This window comes from Mandrillus leucophaeus, unplaced genomic scaffold, assembly GCF_000951045.1.
Source record: "Mandrillus leucophaeus isolate KB7577 unplaced genomic scaffold, Mleu.le_1.0 Scaffold30, whole genome shotgun sequence".
In the NCBI taxonomy this organism is placed as follows: Eukaryota; Metazoa; Chordata; class Mammalia; order Primates; family Cercopithecidae; genus Mandrillus; species Mandrillus leucophaeus.
The window spans coordinates 4,221,690-4,233,498 of record NW_012103143.1 but is presented as its reverse complement, the minus strand read 5'-3'; the positions used below and the strand labels follow the sequence as shown (position 1 = coordinate 4,233,498).

At 49.3% G+C, this 11,809-nt stretch overlaps 1 protein-coding gene across 1 annotated transcript in view; it reads right to left on the bottom strand.

Annotated features, from left to right (window-relative positions):
- The window catches only part of LOC105544531 (FAS-associated death domain protein-like), a 16,850-nt gene extending 7,041 nt beyond the window's left edge, over nucleotides 1-9,809 (bottom strand). The window contains exon 1 of the mRNA XM_011987090.1: nucleotides 9,575-9,809. Coding sequence (XP_011842480.1) covers nucleotides 9,575-9,809 — 235 coding nt within the window. The remainder of the gene's footprint in view (nucleotides 1-9,574) is intronic.
- Between the last annotated feature and the right edge of the window lie 2,000 nt (nucleotides 9,810-11,809).

Below are 11,809 nucleotides of genomic sequence, written 5' to 3'. Positions count from 1 at the left end.
CCTCTGCAGAGTCCACCTGCTTGCAAAGCGCAGTGCGGCCCTACTGTGTGCAGGGCAGGGTCGGGCCGGGGAGGGCGCAGCCCGAACGTCACGTGACCTCACACCTGTTAGTGACAAGCGTTACTTATGCATTAACGTTTAGGGACAAACGTGGAAAATGCGTTCTTTGGTGCCCCTGGGGACCTCCTGTGTGTGCAGAAAACACTGTTCAGAAGTATATTTGTGTTTAAAAATGTGACTTAAATAATACATGATTTCCAAAGTAACAATCTTTTATTAAATCAACATTATTGAGCGCCTACTGTGTCAGGTAGTAGGGGCTGGGGACAAATTAGCGAAGTTCGGGGGTCCCTGCGTGCCCGGAGTTTACATCATAAGTACAAAAGTGACACGCTCCAGAAGATAAGGTCGTGGTGGGCATGGTGGCTTAGCCTGCAATGCCTGCACTTTGGGAGGCTGAGGCAGGATTGATTGAGCCCAGGAGTTCGAGACCAGCCTGGGTAACATAGCAAGACCCCATCTCTATTAAAAAAATAAAAATAAGGAAATCATACAGTATGCCAGAAATTCAGAAGAGTCAGGGGAAAGGGAGTCTGTTCACGGGGTGGGCATATGGAGGGTGGGGGGCCGGGTGATCTGATGGGGTCTCTGTAAAGGTGCAGGTGGAGGCTGGGAGGAGCCAGGTACCTAGGTGTGGGGGGAAGAGTTGGGCACAGGGAGAACAGAAGAGCAGAGCACAGGGGAGGGCTGGGGTTCCAGGAGCAGCAAGGCTGTGGGTCTGGAAGTGAGGAGGGGGTGCAGATTAGGAGAGCCCTCACCAGCCAACAAGGACCCAGCTTTACTACAGCGTGGGGCAGGGGGTGATGCCAGTTGAGTTTGTTTTTTTTAATTGAGATATAATTCACATACCATACAATTCACCCTTTTAAAGTTACACTTCAGTGGTTTTCAATGTGGTCACAAGGTTGGGCAACCCTTACTGCTGTCTAACTTTAGGACATTTTCATCACACCAAGAAGAAACCTGTTAGCATTTACTCCTCCCCTCCCCCACCAACCACGAATCTCCTTTTTTTTTCTTTTTTTAGACAGAGTCTCGATCTATGGCTCAGGCTGGAGTGCAGTGGCACCATCTGGGCCCACTGCAACCTCTACCTTCCGGGTTCAAACAATTCTCCTGCTTCAGCCTCCTGAGTAGCTGGGACTATAGGCGTGCACCACCACACCCAGCTAATTTTTGTATTTTTAGTAGAGACGGGGCTTCACCCTGTTGGCCAGGCAAGCTTTGAACTCCTAACCTCGTAATCTGCCTGCCTGAGCCTCCCAAAGTGCTGGGATTACAGGCTTGAGCCACCGTGCCTGGCCTTCCTTTTTCCTTATTGTGATAAAATGTACATAGAATAGCATTGACCATCTTAACCATTTTTAAGTGAACAAGTCAGTGGCGTTAAGTCCATTCACATGGTCGAAACCACCACTACCACCCATCTCCAGAGCCCTCTTCATCTTGCAAAGCAGAAACTGTACTCGTTAAGTAATGCCCTATTCCCCTCCCGTAGTCCCTGGACCCCTGTTCTACTTTCTGTCTCTATGAATTCGATGACTCTAGGGGCCTCATGTAAGTGGAATCCTGCAGTATTCTGTCTGTTTGTGACTAGCTTGTTATTATTTTATCTTTAAACATTTTTTTTTTTTTTTTTTGAGACGGAGTCTCCCTCTGTCGCCCAGGCTGGAGTGCAGCAGCACGATCTTGGCTCATTGCAACCCCTGGTCTCCCAGGTGTAAGCCATTCTTCTGCCTCAGCTTCCCCAGTAGCTGAGATTAAAAGCACTCACCACCACGCCTGGCTAATTTTTGTATTTTTAGTAGAGACAGAGTTTCACCATATTGGTCAGGCTGGTCTCGAACTCCTGACCTCAAGTGATCCACCCACCTTGGTTTCCCAAAGTGCTGGGATTACAGGCCTGAGCCACCATGCCCAGCCTATGTTATATTTTTTAGAGACAGGGTCTTGCTCTGTTGCCCAGGCTGAAGTGCAGTGGTGCAATCATCACTTACTGCAGCCTCAAACTCCTGGGCTCAAGTGAGCCTCCTGCTTCAGCCTCCTGAGTAGCTGGGACTACAAGTGTATGCTGGTTTATTTTACTGAGCATAAGGTCTTCAGAGGCTCATCCATACAGTAGCATGTGTCAGCATTTCCTGCCTTTTTAAGGCTGAATTATATTCCATTATATGGATAGAACACATTTTGTTGATCTGTTCATCCATGGAGAGACACTTGGATTGCTTCTGTGTTTTAGTTGTTTGAATGATGCAGCTATGAGCATGGGTGTGCAAATATCTGTTCTAGTCCCTGCTTTCACTTCTTCTGGGGATACATCCAGATGTGGAATTGCTGGATTATGTGCTAATTCCACGTTTAATATTTGTTTAGAAATCACCAAACTCTTTTCACAGTGGCTGTACCACTTGACATCTCTACCAGCAAGGATCCCAGTCAATTCTTTCAATTATTTCCCTTTCAATTCTTACTACTTTCTGTTTTTTTTTTTTTTTTTTCCTCCTCTTTGAGACAGGCTCTCACTGTTACCCAGGCTGGAGTGCAGTGGCATAATCATGGCTCACCACAGCCTCAACCTTCTGGGCTCAAGTGATCCTCGTGTATCAGCCTCCCAAGTAGCTGGGACTACAGGTGTGCACCACCACACCCAGCTATTTCTTTTTTTTCTTTTTGAAAAAAGCCTTGCTCTGTCACCCAGGCTGGAGTACAGTGGCATGATCTCAGCTCACTGCAACCTCCGCCTCCCGGACTCAAGTGATTCTTGTGCCTCAGCCTCCTGAATAGCCGGGATTACACGCATGCGCCACCATACCTGGCTAATATCTGTATTTTTAGTAGAGATGGGGTTTCACCATGTTGCCTAGGCTGGTCTCGAACTCCTGACCTCATGTGATCCACCCACCTTGGCCTCCCAATATGCATGAGCTACCTCGTGAGCCACCATGCTTGGCCCACACCCAGCTCATTTTTACATTTTTTGTAGAGATTGGGAGGTGGTCTCACTATGTTGCCCAGGCTGCTCTCAAACTCCTGGGCTCAAGTGAACCGCCTACCTCAGCCTCCCAAAGTGCTGGCTCACAGGTACAAGCCACCGTGCCTGGCCCCGTTTTTTTTGTGACGGTAGCCATCGTGACAGGTGTAAGATGGTGTCTCGCGGTTCTGATTTGCATTTCCTGAAAGACTCACGATGTTGAGCATCTTTTCATGGGTCTATCAGCCATTTATATATTTTCTTTGGAGAAATGTCTTTCCAAGTCCTCTGTCCATTTTTAATCGGATTGTTTGTTTTTTTGGTTGTTGTTGAGTTATATGAGTTTTTATGTATTCCAGATATTAGTCCCTTATCACATATGTGATTTGTAAATATTTTCTCCCATTTTGTGAGCTGCCTTTTCAGTCCATTGATAGTAATCTGTGATGTGCAAAAATGCTTAGTTTTAAAAAATCCAGCTGAATTTGAATCGCAAAAATGCTTATTTTATTTTATTTTATTTTTTGGAGACAGTCTTGCTCTGTCGCACAGACTGGAGTGCAGTGGTATGATCTCAGCTCACTGCAACCTGCACCTCCCAGCTTCAAGTAATTCTTGTGCCTCAGCCTCACAAGTAGCTGGGAGTACAGGCGGGCACCACCACACCTGGCTAATTTTTGTATTTTTAGTAGAGACAGGATTTCATCATGTTGGCCAGGCGGGTCTTGAGCTTTTGACCTCAAGTGATCTTCCTGCCTTGGCCTTCCAAAGTGCTGGGATCAAAGGCGTCAGCCACCTTGCCTGGCCAAAAAAAAAAAAAAAGTGCTTAATTTTGATGAAGTCCTGTTTATGTATTTTTTCTTTCACTAAGCATTGTGCCTTAATGCAATAAAGAAAGAGGCCAGGCGAGGTGGCTCATGCCTGTAATCCCAACACCTTGGGAGGCCGAGGTGGGTGGATCATGAGGTCAGCAGTTTGAGACCAACCTGGCTAACATGGTGAAACCCTGTCTCTACTAAAAATACACAAATTAGCTGGGCGCAGTGGCGCATGTCTGTAGTCCCAGCTACTATGGAGGCTAAGGCAGGAGAATTGTTTGAACTTGGGAGATACAGGTTGCAGTGAGCTGAGACCATGCCACTGCACTCCAGCCTGGGTGACAGAGTGAGACTCCATATCGGAAAAAAAAAAAAAAAAAAAAAAAAAAAAAAAAAAGACAGAGAAAGAAAGAAGAAAGAAAGAAAGAGAGAGAGAGAAAGAAAGAAAGAAAGAAAGAAAGAAAGAAAGAAAGAAAGAAAGAAAGAAAGAAAGAAAACAGTATCTTGTACTTGCTTTGTGGACGCAAATTCATCTTTTATTTTTGAGGATGATGGTCAGAATTCTTTTGCTTTCTTTCTTTTTTTTTTTTTTTGAAGTATGGTCTTACTCTGTTTCCCAGGCTGGAATGCAGTGGCATGATCATGGCTCACTGCAGCCTTGACCTCCCAGGCTCAAGCAATCCTCCCACCTCAGTCTCCTGAATAGCTGGGACCACAGGCACAAACCACCATGCCCAGCTATTTTGTTGTTGTTGTTGTTTTTGTTTTTGAGGCAGAGTTTCGCTCTCTTCATCCAGGCTGAAGTGCAATGGCGTGATCTCGGCTCACTGCAACCTCCACCTCTGGAGTTCAGGTGATTCTCCTGCCTCAGCCTCCCAGGTAGCTGGGATTACAGGCACCCCCCCAACACGCCTGGTTAATTTTTGTATTTTTAGAAAAGATGGGGTTTCACCATGTTAGCCAGGCTAGTCTCGAACTCCTGACCTCAGGCAATCTGCCCACCTCAGCCTCCCAAAGTGCTGGGATTACAGGCATGAGGCACCGCACCTGGGGCTAATTTTAAAATTATTTGTGGAGATGAGGTCTCACTATGTCGCCCAGGCTGGTCTCAAACACCTGGGCTGAAGTGATATTCTCATCTCGGCCTCCCAAAGTGCTGGGGTTAGAGGAATGAGGCACCTCATCTAGCTAATTTATGTTTTACATCTTTTGTCGAGGCGGGTCTCCCTGTGTTGCCAGGCTGGTTTCAAACTCCTGGCCTTGAGATTTGCCCACCTTGGCCTTTCAAAGTGTTGGGATTATAGGCATGAGCCCCCATGCGGGGTCCTGCTTCCTTTTTCTTTATGTTGTCTCAGTGTCTTTGGGTTTTTTCTCTCTTTCTTTTCCCGTTCATTTTGGTCTTTTTATTTTTTTTTGAGATAGAGTCTTGTTCTGTCACCCGGGCTGGAGTGCAGTGGCTCTATCTCAGCTCACTGCAAGCTCCACCTCCTGGGTTCACGCCATTCTTCTGCCTCAGCCTCCCAAGTAGCTGGGACTACAGGTGCCTGCCATCACGCCTGGCTACTTTTTTTATTTTTTTTATTTTTTAGTAGAGACGGGGTTTCACCGTGTTAGCCAGGATGGTCTCGATCTTCTGACCCTGTAATCTGCCTGCTTCAGCCTCCCAAAGTGCTGGGATTACAGGCGTGAGCCACCGCGCCCGGCCCATTTTGGTCTTTGTCATTAACACCCAAGGCTATTCTAAATATGTGGGCATCCTTGGCTCTCCTTGGGGGTCGTATTTTTTCCGAAAAAAGAGATTGTTTCCCGAGGGGGAGGGCTATATGGTAGACAGAATACCCCCAGATGTCCACAGAATACCCCAGTTGTCCATATCCCCACCGGCCCTCACCGTGATCCCCAGATCTGCAGCTGCGTTCGTCTGCATGGCAAAAGAGACTTTAAGATGCCATGAAGAGATCGGGTGCAGTGGTTCACGCCTATAATCTCAGTAATTTGGAGGGCCGAGGTGGGCGAATGACCTGAGGTCAGGAGTTCAAGATCAGCCTGGTCAATGTGATGAAACCCCGTCTCTACTAAAATACAAAAATTAGCTGAACGTGGTGGCCCACGCCTGTAATCCCAGCTACTTGGGAGGCTGAGGTAGGAGAATCCCTTGAACCTGAGAGGTGGAGGTTGCAGTGAGCCGAGACTGCTCCATTGCACTCCAGCCTGGGTGATGAGACTGAAACTCCATCTCAAAAACAAAAAACCAAAAACAAAGAACAAAACAGAACAAAAAAACCACGCCATGAAGATTAAGAACTTTGAGATGGGGAGATTGTCTTGGTTTATCCCCACAGACCCAGTCTAATCATGAATCCTCATAAAAGAAGAACCAGAGAAGAGGCAGCGTGGAGACGTGGCCAGGAAGGGGTCACAGACAGGAAGACAAGGGTTTCTGGATGCTTCAGAAGGCATGGATGGCTTCTCCCCCGGAGCTTCCAGAGGGAGCCGGCCCTGTAGGCACGTCGATTTTAGCCCAGTGAGGCCTGTGCCAGAAACCTGACCTACAGTAAGAGGATACGTTCGTGTTGTTTTGGGCCGCAGAGTTGGTGGTGATTTACCACCACAGCAAATATTTTAGGTTGGTGCAAACTAATTGTGGTTTTGCACCAACCTAATGGAAAACTAAGGCCGGGCGCGGTGGCTCACACCTGTAATCCCAGCACTTTGGGAGGCCGAGGCGGGCTGATCACAAGGTCAGAAGTTCCAGACCAGCCTGGCCAATATGGTGAAACCCTGTCTCTACTAAAAATACAAAAATTAGCCGGGCGTGGTGGCGGGCGCTTGTAGTCACAGCTACTCAGGAGGCTGAGGCAGGAGAATCACTTGAACCAGGGAGGCAGAGGTTGCAGTGAGCCGAGGTCACACCACTGCACTCCAGCCTGGGTGACAGAGCGAGACTCCGTCTCAAAAAAGCACAACACAATACAACAAACACAACACAATGCAACGCAACGCAACACAACACAACACAACACAACACAACACAACACAACACAACACAGCGCAACACAACACAACACAACAACGCCAGGTGCGGGGCCTTTCCCTTCCCTGAGTGCAGCTCCTGCAGGCAGCCAGCAGAGGGCGGCAGCCACCAACAAGCAAAAGCAGGAGAAAGAATTTCTGCTGCAGAGGTTGGAACTGGGTCCGGGTAGTGGCTACAGCCACTGGGAGAAAGGAGTTTGAGGGGATACTTAGGACGTGCATTGACATTCAGTGTCTAAGTCCTGGCTACAGAAGTGGGTTTTTGTTTTTGGAGACAAATTCTTTCTCTGTCGCCCAGGTTGGGGTACAGTGACATAATCACAGTTCACTGCAGCCTCGATCTCTCAGGCTCAAACCATCCTCCCACCTCAGCCTCCCAAGTAGCTGGGACTACAGGTGCAAGCCACCACACCTGACTAATATTTAGCTTTTTTTTTAAGTTTATTTTTTGTAGAGACGGGGTCTTGCCATGTTGCCCAGGTTGGTCTCAAACTCTTGAACTCAAGGGATCCTCTCACCTCAGCCTCCCAAAGTGCTGGGATTACAGGTGTGAGCCACTGTGCCCAGCCCCAGAAGTGTGTATTTTTTCGTGGAAGTTGATTCACTGTACACTTCGTGCAATTTTCTCTATGTTTTACTTCAATGAAAATTGTGTGGGGGAGATGGGGAGAAGGGAAGGGAAATGGACAATAGTAAATACATGACTTGGCAGGGCTGAGGATATCAGAGTGTCTGCTGAGCCTTTGCCCCATGGCTGCATTCTGGGCAGGCTCTGGCAGGGGCAGCAGACACCATCCCATCTGAGGAAGCCAGATGAAAATGCCTGGGCTGGTCCTATGTCTCCAGGCATAAGCCGTCTCTTTGCCATTTGCTCTTCTGCCAAGGCTGTGTGAGCGAGTGGGGGTGAACTGCTTGCTGTGAGCATGTCTTCAGGTCAGAAGGCATCAGGTTTACCTTCTACTACCCCCTTACCTCCTCCACCAACACCCCTGCTAACTTCATCCTGAGGCCCATTCAGCTCAAAGGCAAAAAGACTCAGTTGTCAGTCTAGTTTCCATCCATCCACTCGTCCACCCATCTATTCATCCATCCATCTACTCACCCATCTACCCATCCATTCATCCATCCACCCATCCATCCACACATCTATCCAACCATCTGCCTATACATCCATCCACACATCCATCCATCCATCCATCCATCCTTTCACCCATTCATCCATCCACACATCCATCTGCCCATCCACCATCCCTTCATCCATTAATCCATCATCCATCCATCTGTCCATCCATCCACACATCCATCCATCCTTCTATCCTTCATCTATCCATCCACCATCCATCTACCATCTATTCAGCCATCCACCATCCATCCACACATCCATCCATCCATCCACCCAATCAATGCGTCCATTCACCCACACATCCATTCACTCATCCACCATCCATCCATCGAATCCATTCATCCATTCACACATCCATCCACCCAGTCCATCCATCTACACATCCATCCACCCATCCACTATCCATCCATCCATCCATTCAATCATGCATCCATTCACCCACACATCCACTCACTCATCCACCATCCATCCATCCATTCATCTGTCCACACAATCCATCCATCTATTTACACATCCATCCCACTCAATCCATCCACACATCCATCCATCCATCCATTCATCTGTCTACCCAATCCATCCATCTATTTACACATCCATCCCACTCAATCCATCCACACATCCATCCACCCATCCACTATCCATCCATCCATCCATCCACACATCCATTCATTCACCCAATCCATCCATCCATCCACTCATCCATCCATCCACCATCCATCCATCCACATATCCGTCTATCCATCCACGCATTTATCTATCTGCCCATCCACCATCCATCCATCAATTTATCCATCCATCCATCCATCCTTCCATCTACCCATCCATCTATCCACCATCCAAACGTTCATCTATCTATCCCCCATCCATCCATCCATCTATTCCTCACTTGCTTCTTCATTAATTCAGCATTTCCTGGTGCCTCCTCTGTGCCTGGCACTGTGCCAGTACTTCCTTCTGGCCAGTTTTCTGGCAAGTGTTAACATTTATCTTCTTTGCTGTGGCTCTTTCAAAACACGGGCAGGTAAATGTTGCCTGACATGTGAGGACACGTATCACCTGGGGGCGGGGGCACACAAATGACTCCTGGGGGCCTGAAGATGAGTGTGTGTGTGGGACTTGGTGATGTGAGTGCTTTGGGCAGGGCTCTGAGTCCAGCCTTGGGGTGGAGACAGCCCTGCTTCAAGCACATACTTTGGCCAAGCTCTGAATCCCACTGCTGGTTCCAGATCCACGGACAGGGACCTTGGTCTGAGGCTTGTCTAGAAGGGCCCCAGCCTCAGCTGCCCCCATAGCCAGTGGGCAGGCATATTTGGGAGGGTGGGGAGACTCGGGAAGGGCAGGCCTCGCTGGGCTGCAGTCGAATGTGAGCATGAGACCTGGCGAACGTGGGACTGTGCAGTAGAGGTGTGATTTCTCAGGAGAACATGCAGACGTGGACTTTAAATGCCTGGTCTTTATATATTAAATTAACTTCAAAAGTTAACATGCGCTAAGCCTACCAAACAGAGGATGTCTTGGGCTGGATGCTATTCATGGTCAGCCTCCACCCTCAGAACGGAGCAGCAGAACCCGCATGGCTGGCCACCAGTGTGTCATTGCCAGGCCTGGTGGTGCAGCTGGTGCCCTCAGACCTCAGGGCCCACTGGGCTCGCCCCCAGCCCTGCCCCCAGCCACAGTACTCCAGGGACCAGTAGTAGAAGACTTTTCGTGCCAGGCTCCTGGGTCCAAGGATTGTGTGCTGCCAGCTTGCGGATGGCTGCAGTGGAGCCCTGGGCCTCTCCGAGCCTCCTGTGCCCATCTGCATGGTAGCGGCACTGGCTGCAGTTTCCACCCTACAGCGGCCATGACCTCAAACATAAGTCACATCCCATCACTGCCCTCATAGGCACCGCCCAGCCCTGCCCATGGCACCTATCACCAAGTTCAAAGTCTCCACTCAGCCGGAGCCCTGCATGAGTCAGCTCTAGCCACCTCTCCTGCGTCTCCTGTCACCTCCCCACCCCTCTGCTCCTGGAGCCCGTCCAGCAGCTGCTGCCTCGGCCTCTGCACCTGCTGGCCCCTCTGGTGTGTGTTTCTGGCTCCGCATTGCTCAGGTCCCAAGGGGCCTCCCTGCACAGCGTAGTCACCCTCAGTCAGTCACACTCCCTGCTGGATTTTCATGAGCAACCCCTTTTCTGAAGTTGTCTGGTTCCACGGTTGATTTTCGGGTTCAGCATTGGACTTCCTTTGTGAGGATGTCATGTGGGAGGGAAGGCGCTGTGTCCTTGTTCTTCACCTTTCTTGTCCTAATGCTTGACACACACTGGGAGTTCATTTTTTATTTTTTTGTATATATGTATATTTTTAGTAGAGACTGGGTTTCACTCTGTTGGCCAGGCTGATCTTGAACTCCTGGCCTCAAGTGATCCACCCACCTCGGCCTCCCAAAGTGCTAGAATTACAGGTGTGAGCCACTGCAACTGGTCTAATTTTTATCTATTTTTTTGAGACAGGGTTTTTCTCTCTTGCCCAGGCTGGAGTGAGTAATGCAATCATAGCTCACTGCAGCCTCGACCTCCTGGGCTCAAGCGATGCTCCTACCTCAGTCTCTCGAGTAGCTGCGGCCACAGGTGCTTGCCACCATGCCCAGCTATTTTTTTTTTTTATTTATTTCTTGTAGAGACAGAGTCTTGCTATGTTGCCCAGGCTGGTCTCAAACTCCTGGGCTCAAGCAGTCCTCCTGCCTGGGTGTCTCAAAGTGCTGGGATTACAGGCATGAGCCATTGCACTCAGCCTACAGTAGGAGTTCAATAAATGTTTCTTGAATGTTCCATACATGCTTATGAGGTCTGGCCTTCAGACTTGGCATTAAAGCACCTTGAGATCTTGGTCAAGAGCCTGTTTCCTCATCTATCAGGTGTGGCTGAAGGTCCCCACCTGTGCCCTCCCAGGCTCTGGGAGGACCCATGGAGACAACAGGGCAGAGGGAAGGGGTTCCTGGGTACCATTCTCGCTGGGCCCTCCCTACAGGAGGGTGCCGATCCTGGGTACCATTCTTGCTGGGCCCTCCCTACAGGATCGAGAATGTGGGGCCCAAGCTTTAGGAGGATGCCCCTGACCAAGGTGGCAAGGCGCTGTGCTGAGGAGAGCCAGCACAAGGGGGCGCCCGAGGTCTGCTGCGGGTCGGAAGAGGCTCTGCCTTGTCCTGGCGGTGAAGGGAAGGTGGGCCACGCCGAGGGCCGCACAAGGACAATGTCCCCAGTCCCGAGCGCCGACTGCCTTGCTGCTATTTTAGTGTTAAATACGTTCTTTCATGAAGTGATAGTGATTACAGGTGGTGGTTCTAAAAACATGTTCCCACTTGCCCAGATGACAACATTGGCAACCCAAGGTTAGTCTCAAAAGGTTTTGGAGAAATTTGGGGTCCATGAAATCCTAAATACTAGTCTGTTGGGTTGTGGGATCAGAGGTCGAGATATGGGGTTCTTGGAAGAGCCTGCTGAGAAAATGTGACCACAATCCCTCATCCCAGCACACACACACACACACACACACACAGGAATATGTGGCACATGTGTGCATATACACAAGCACACGAAAACACACCAGCACATATGCATACACACCAACACATATGCACACACACACACCAGCACATATGCACACACACCCCAGCACATACGCATATGCACACACACACACCAGCACATATGCACATACACACACCAGCACATATGCACACACACCCCAGCACATATGCACACACACACACACCAGCACATATGCACACACACCCCAGCACATATGCACACACACACACACACC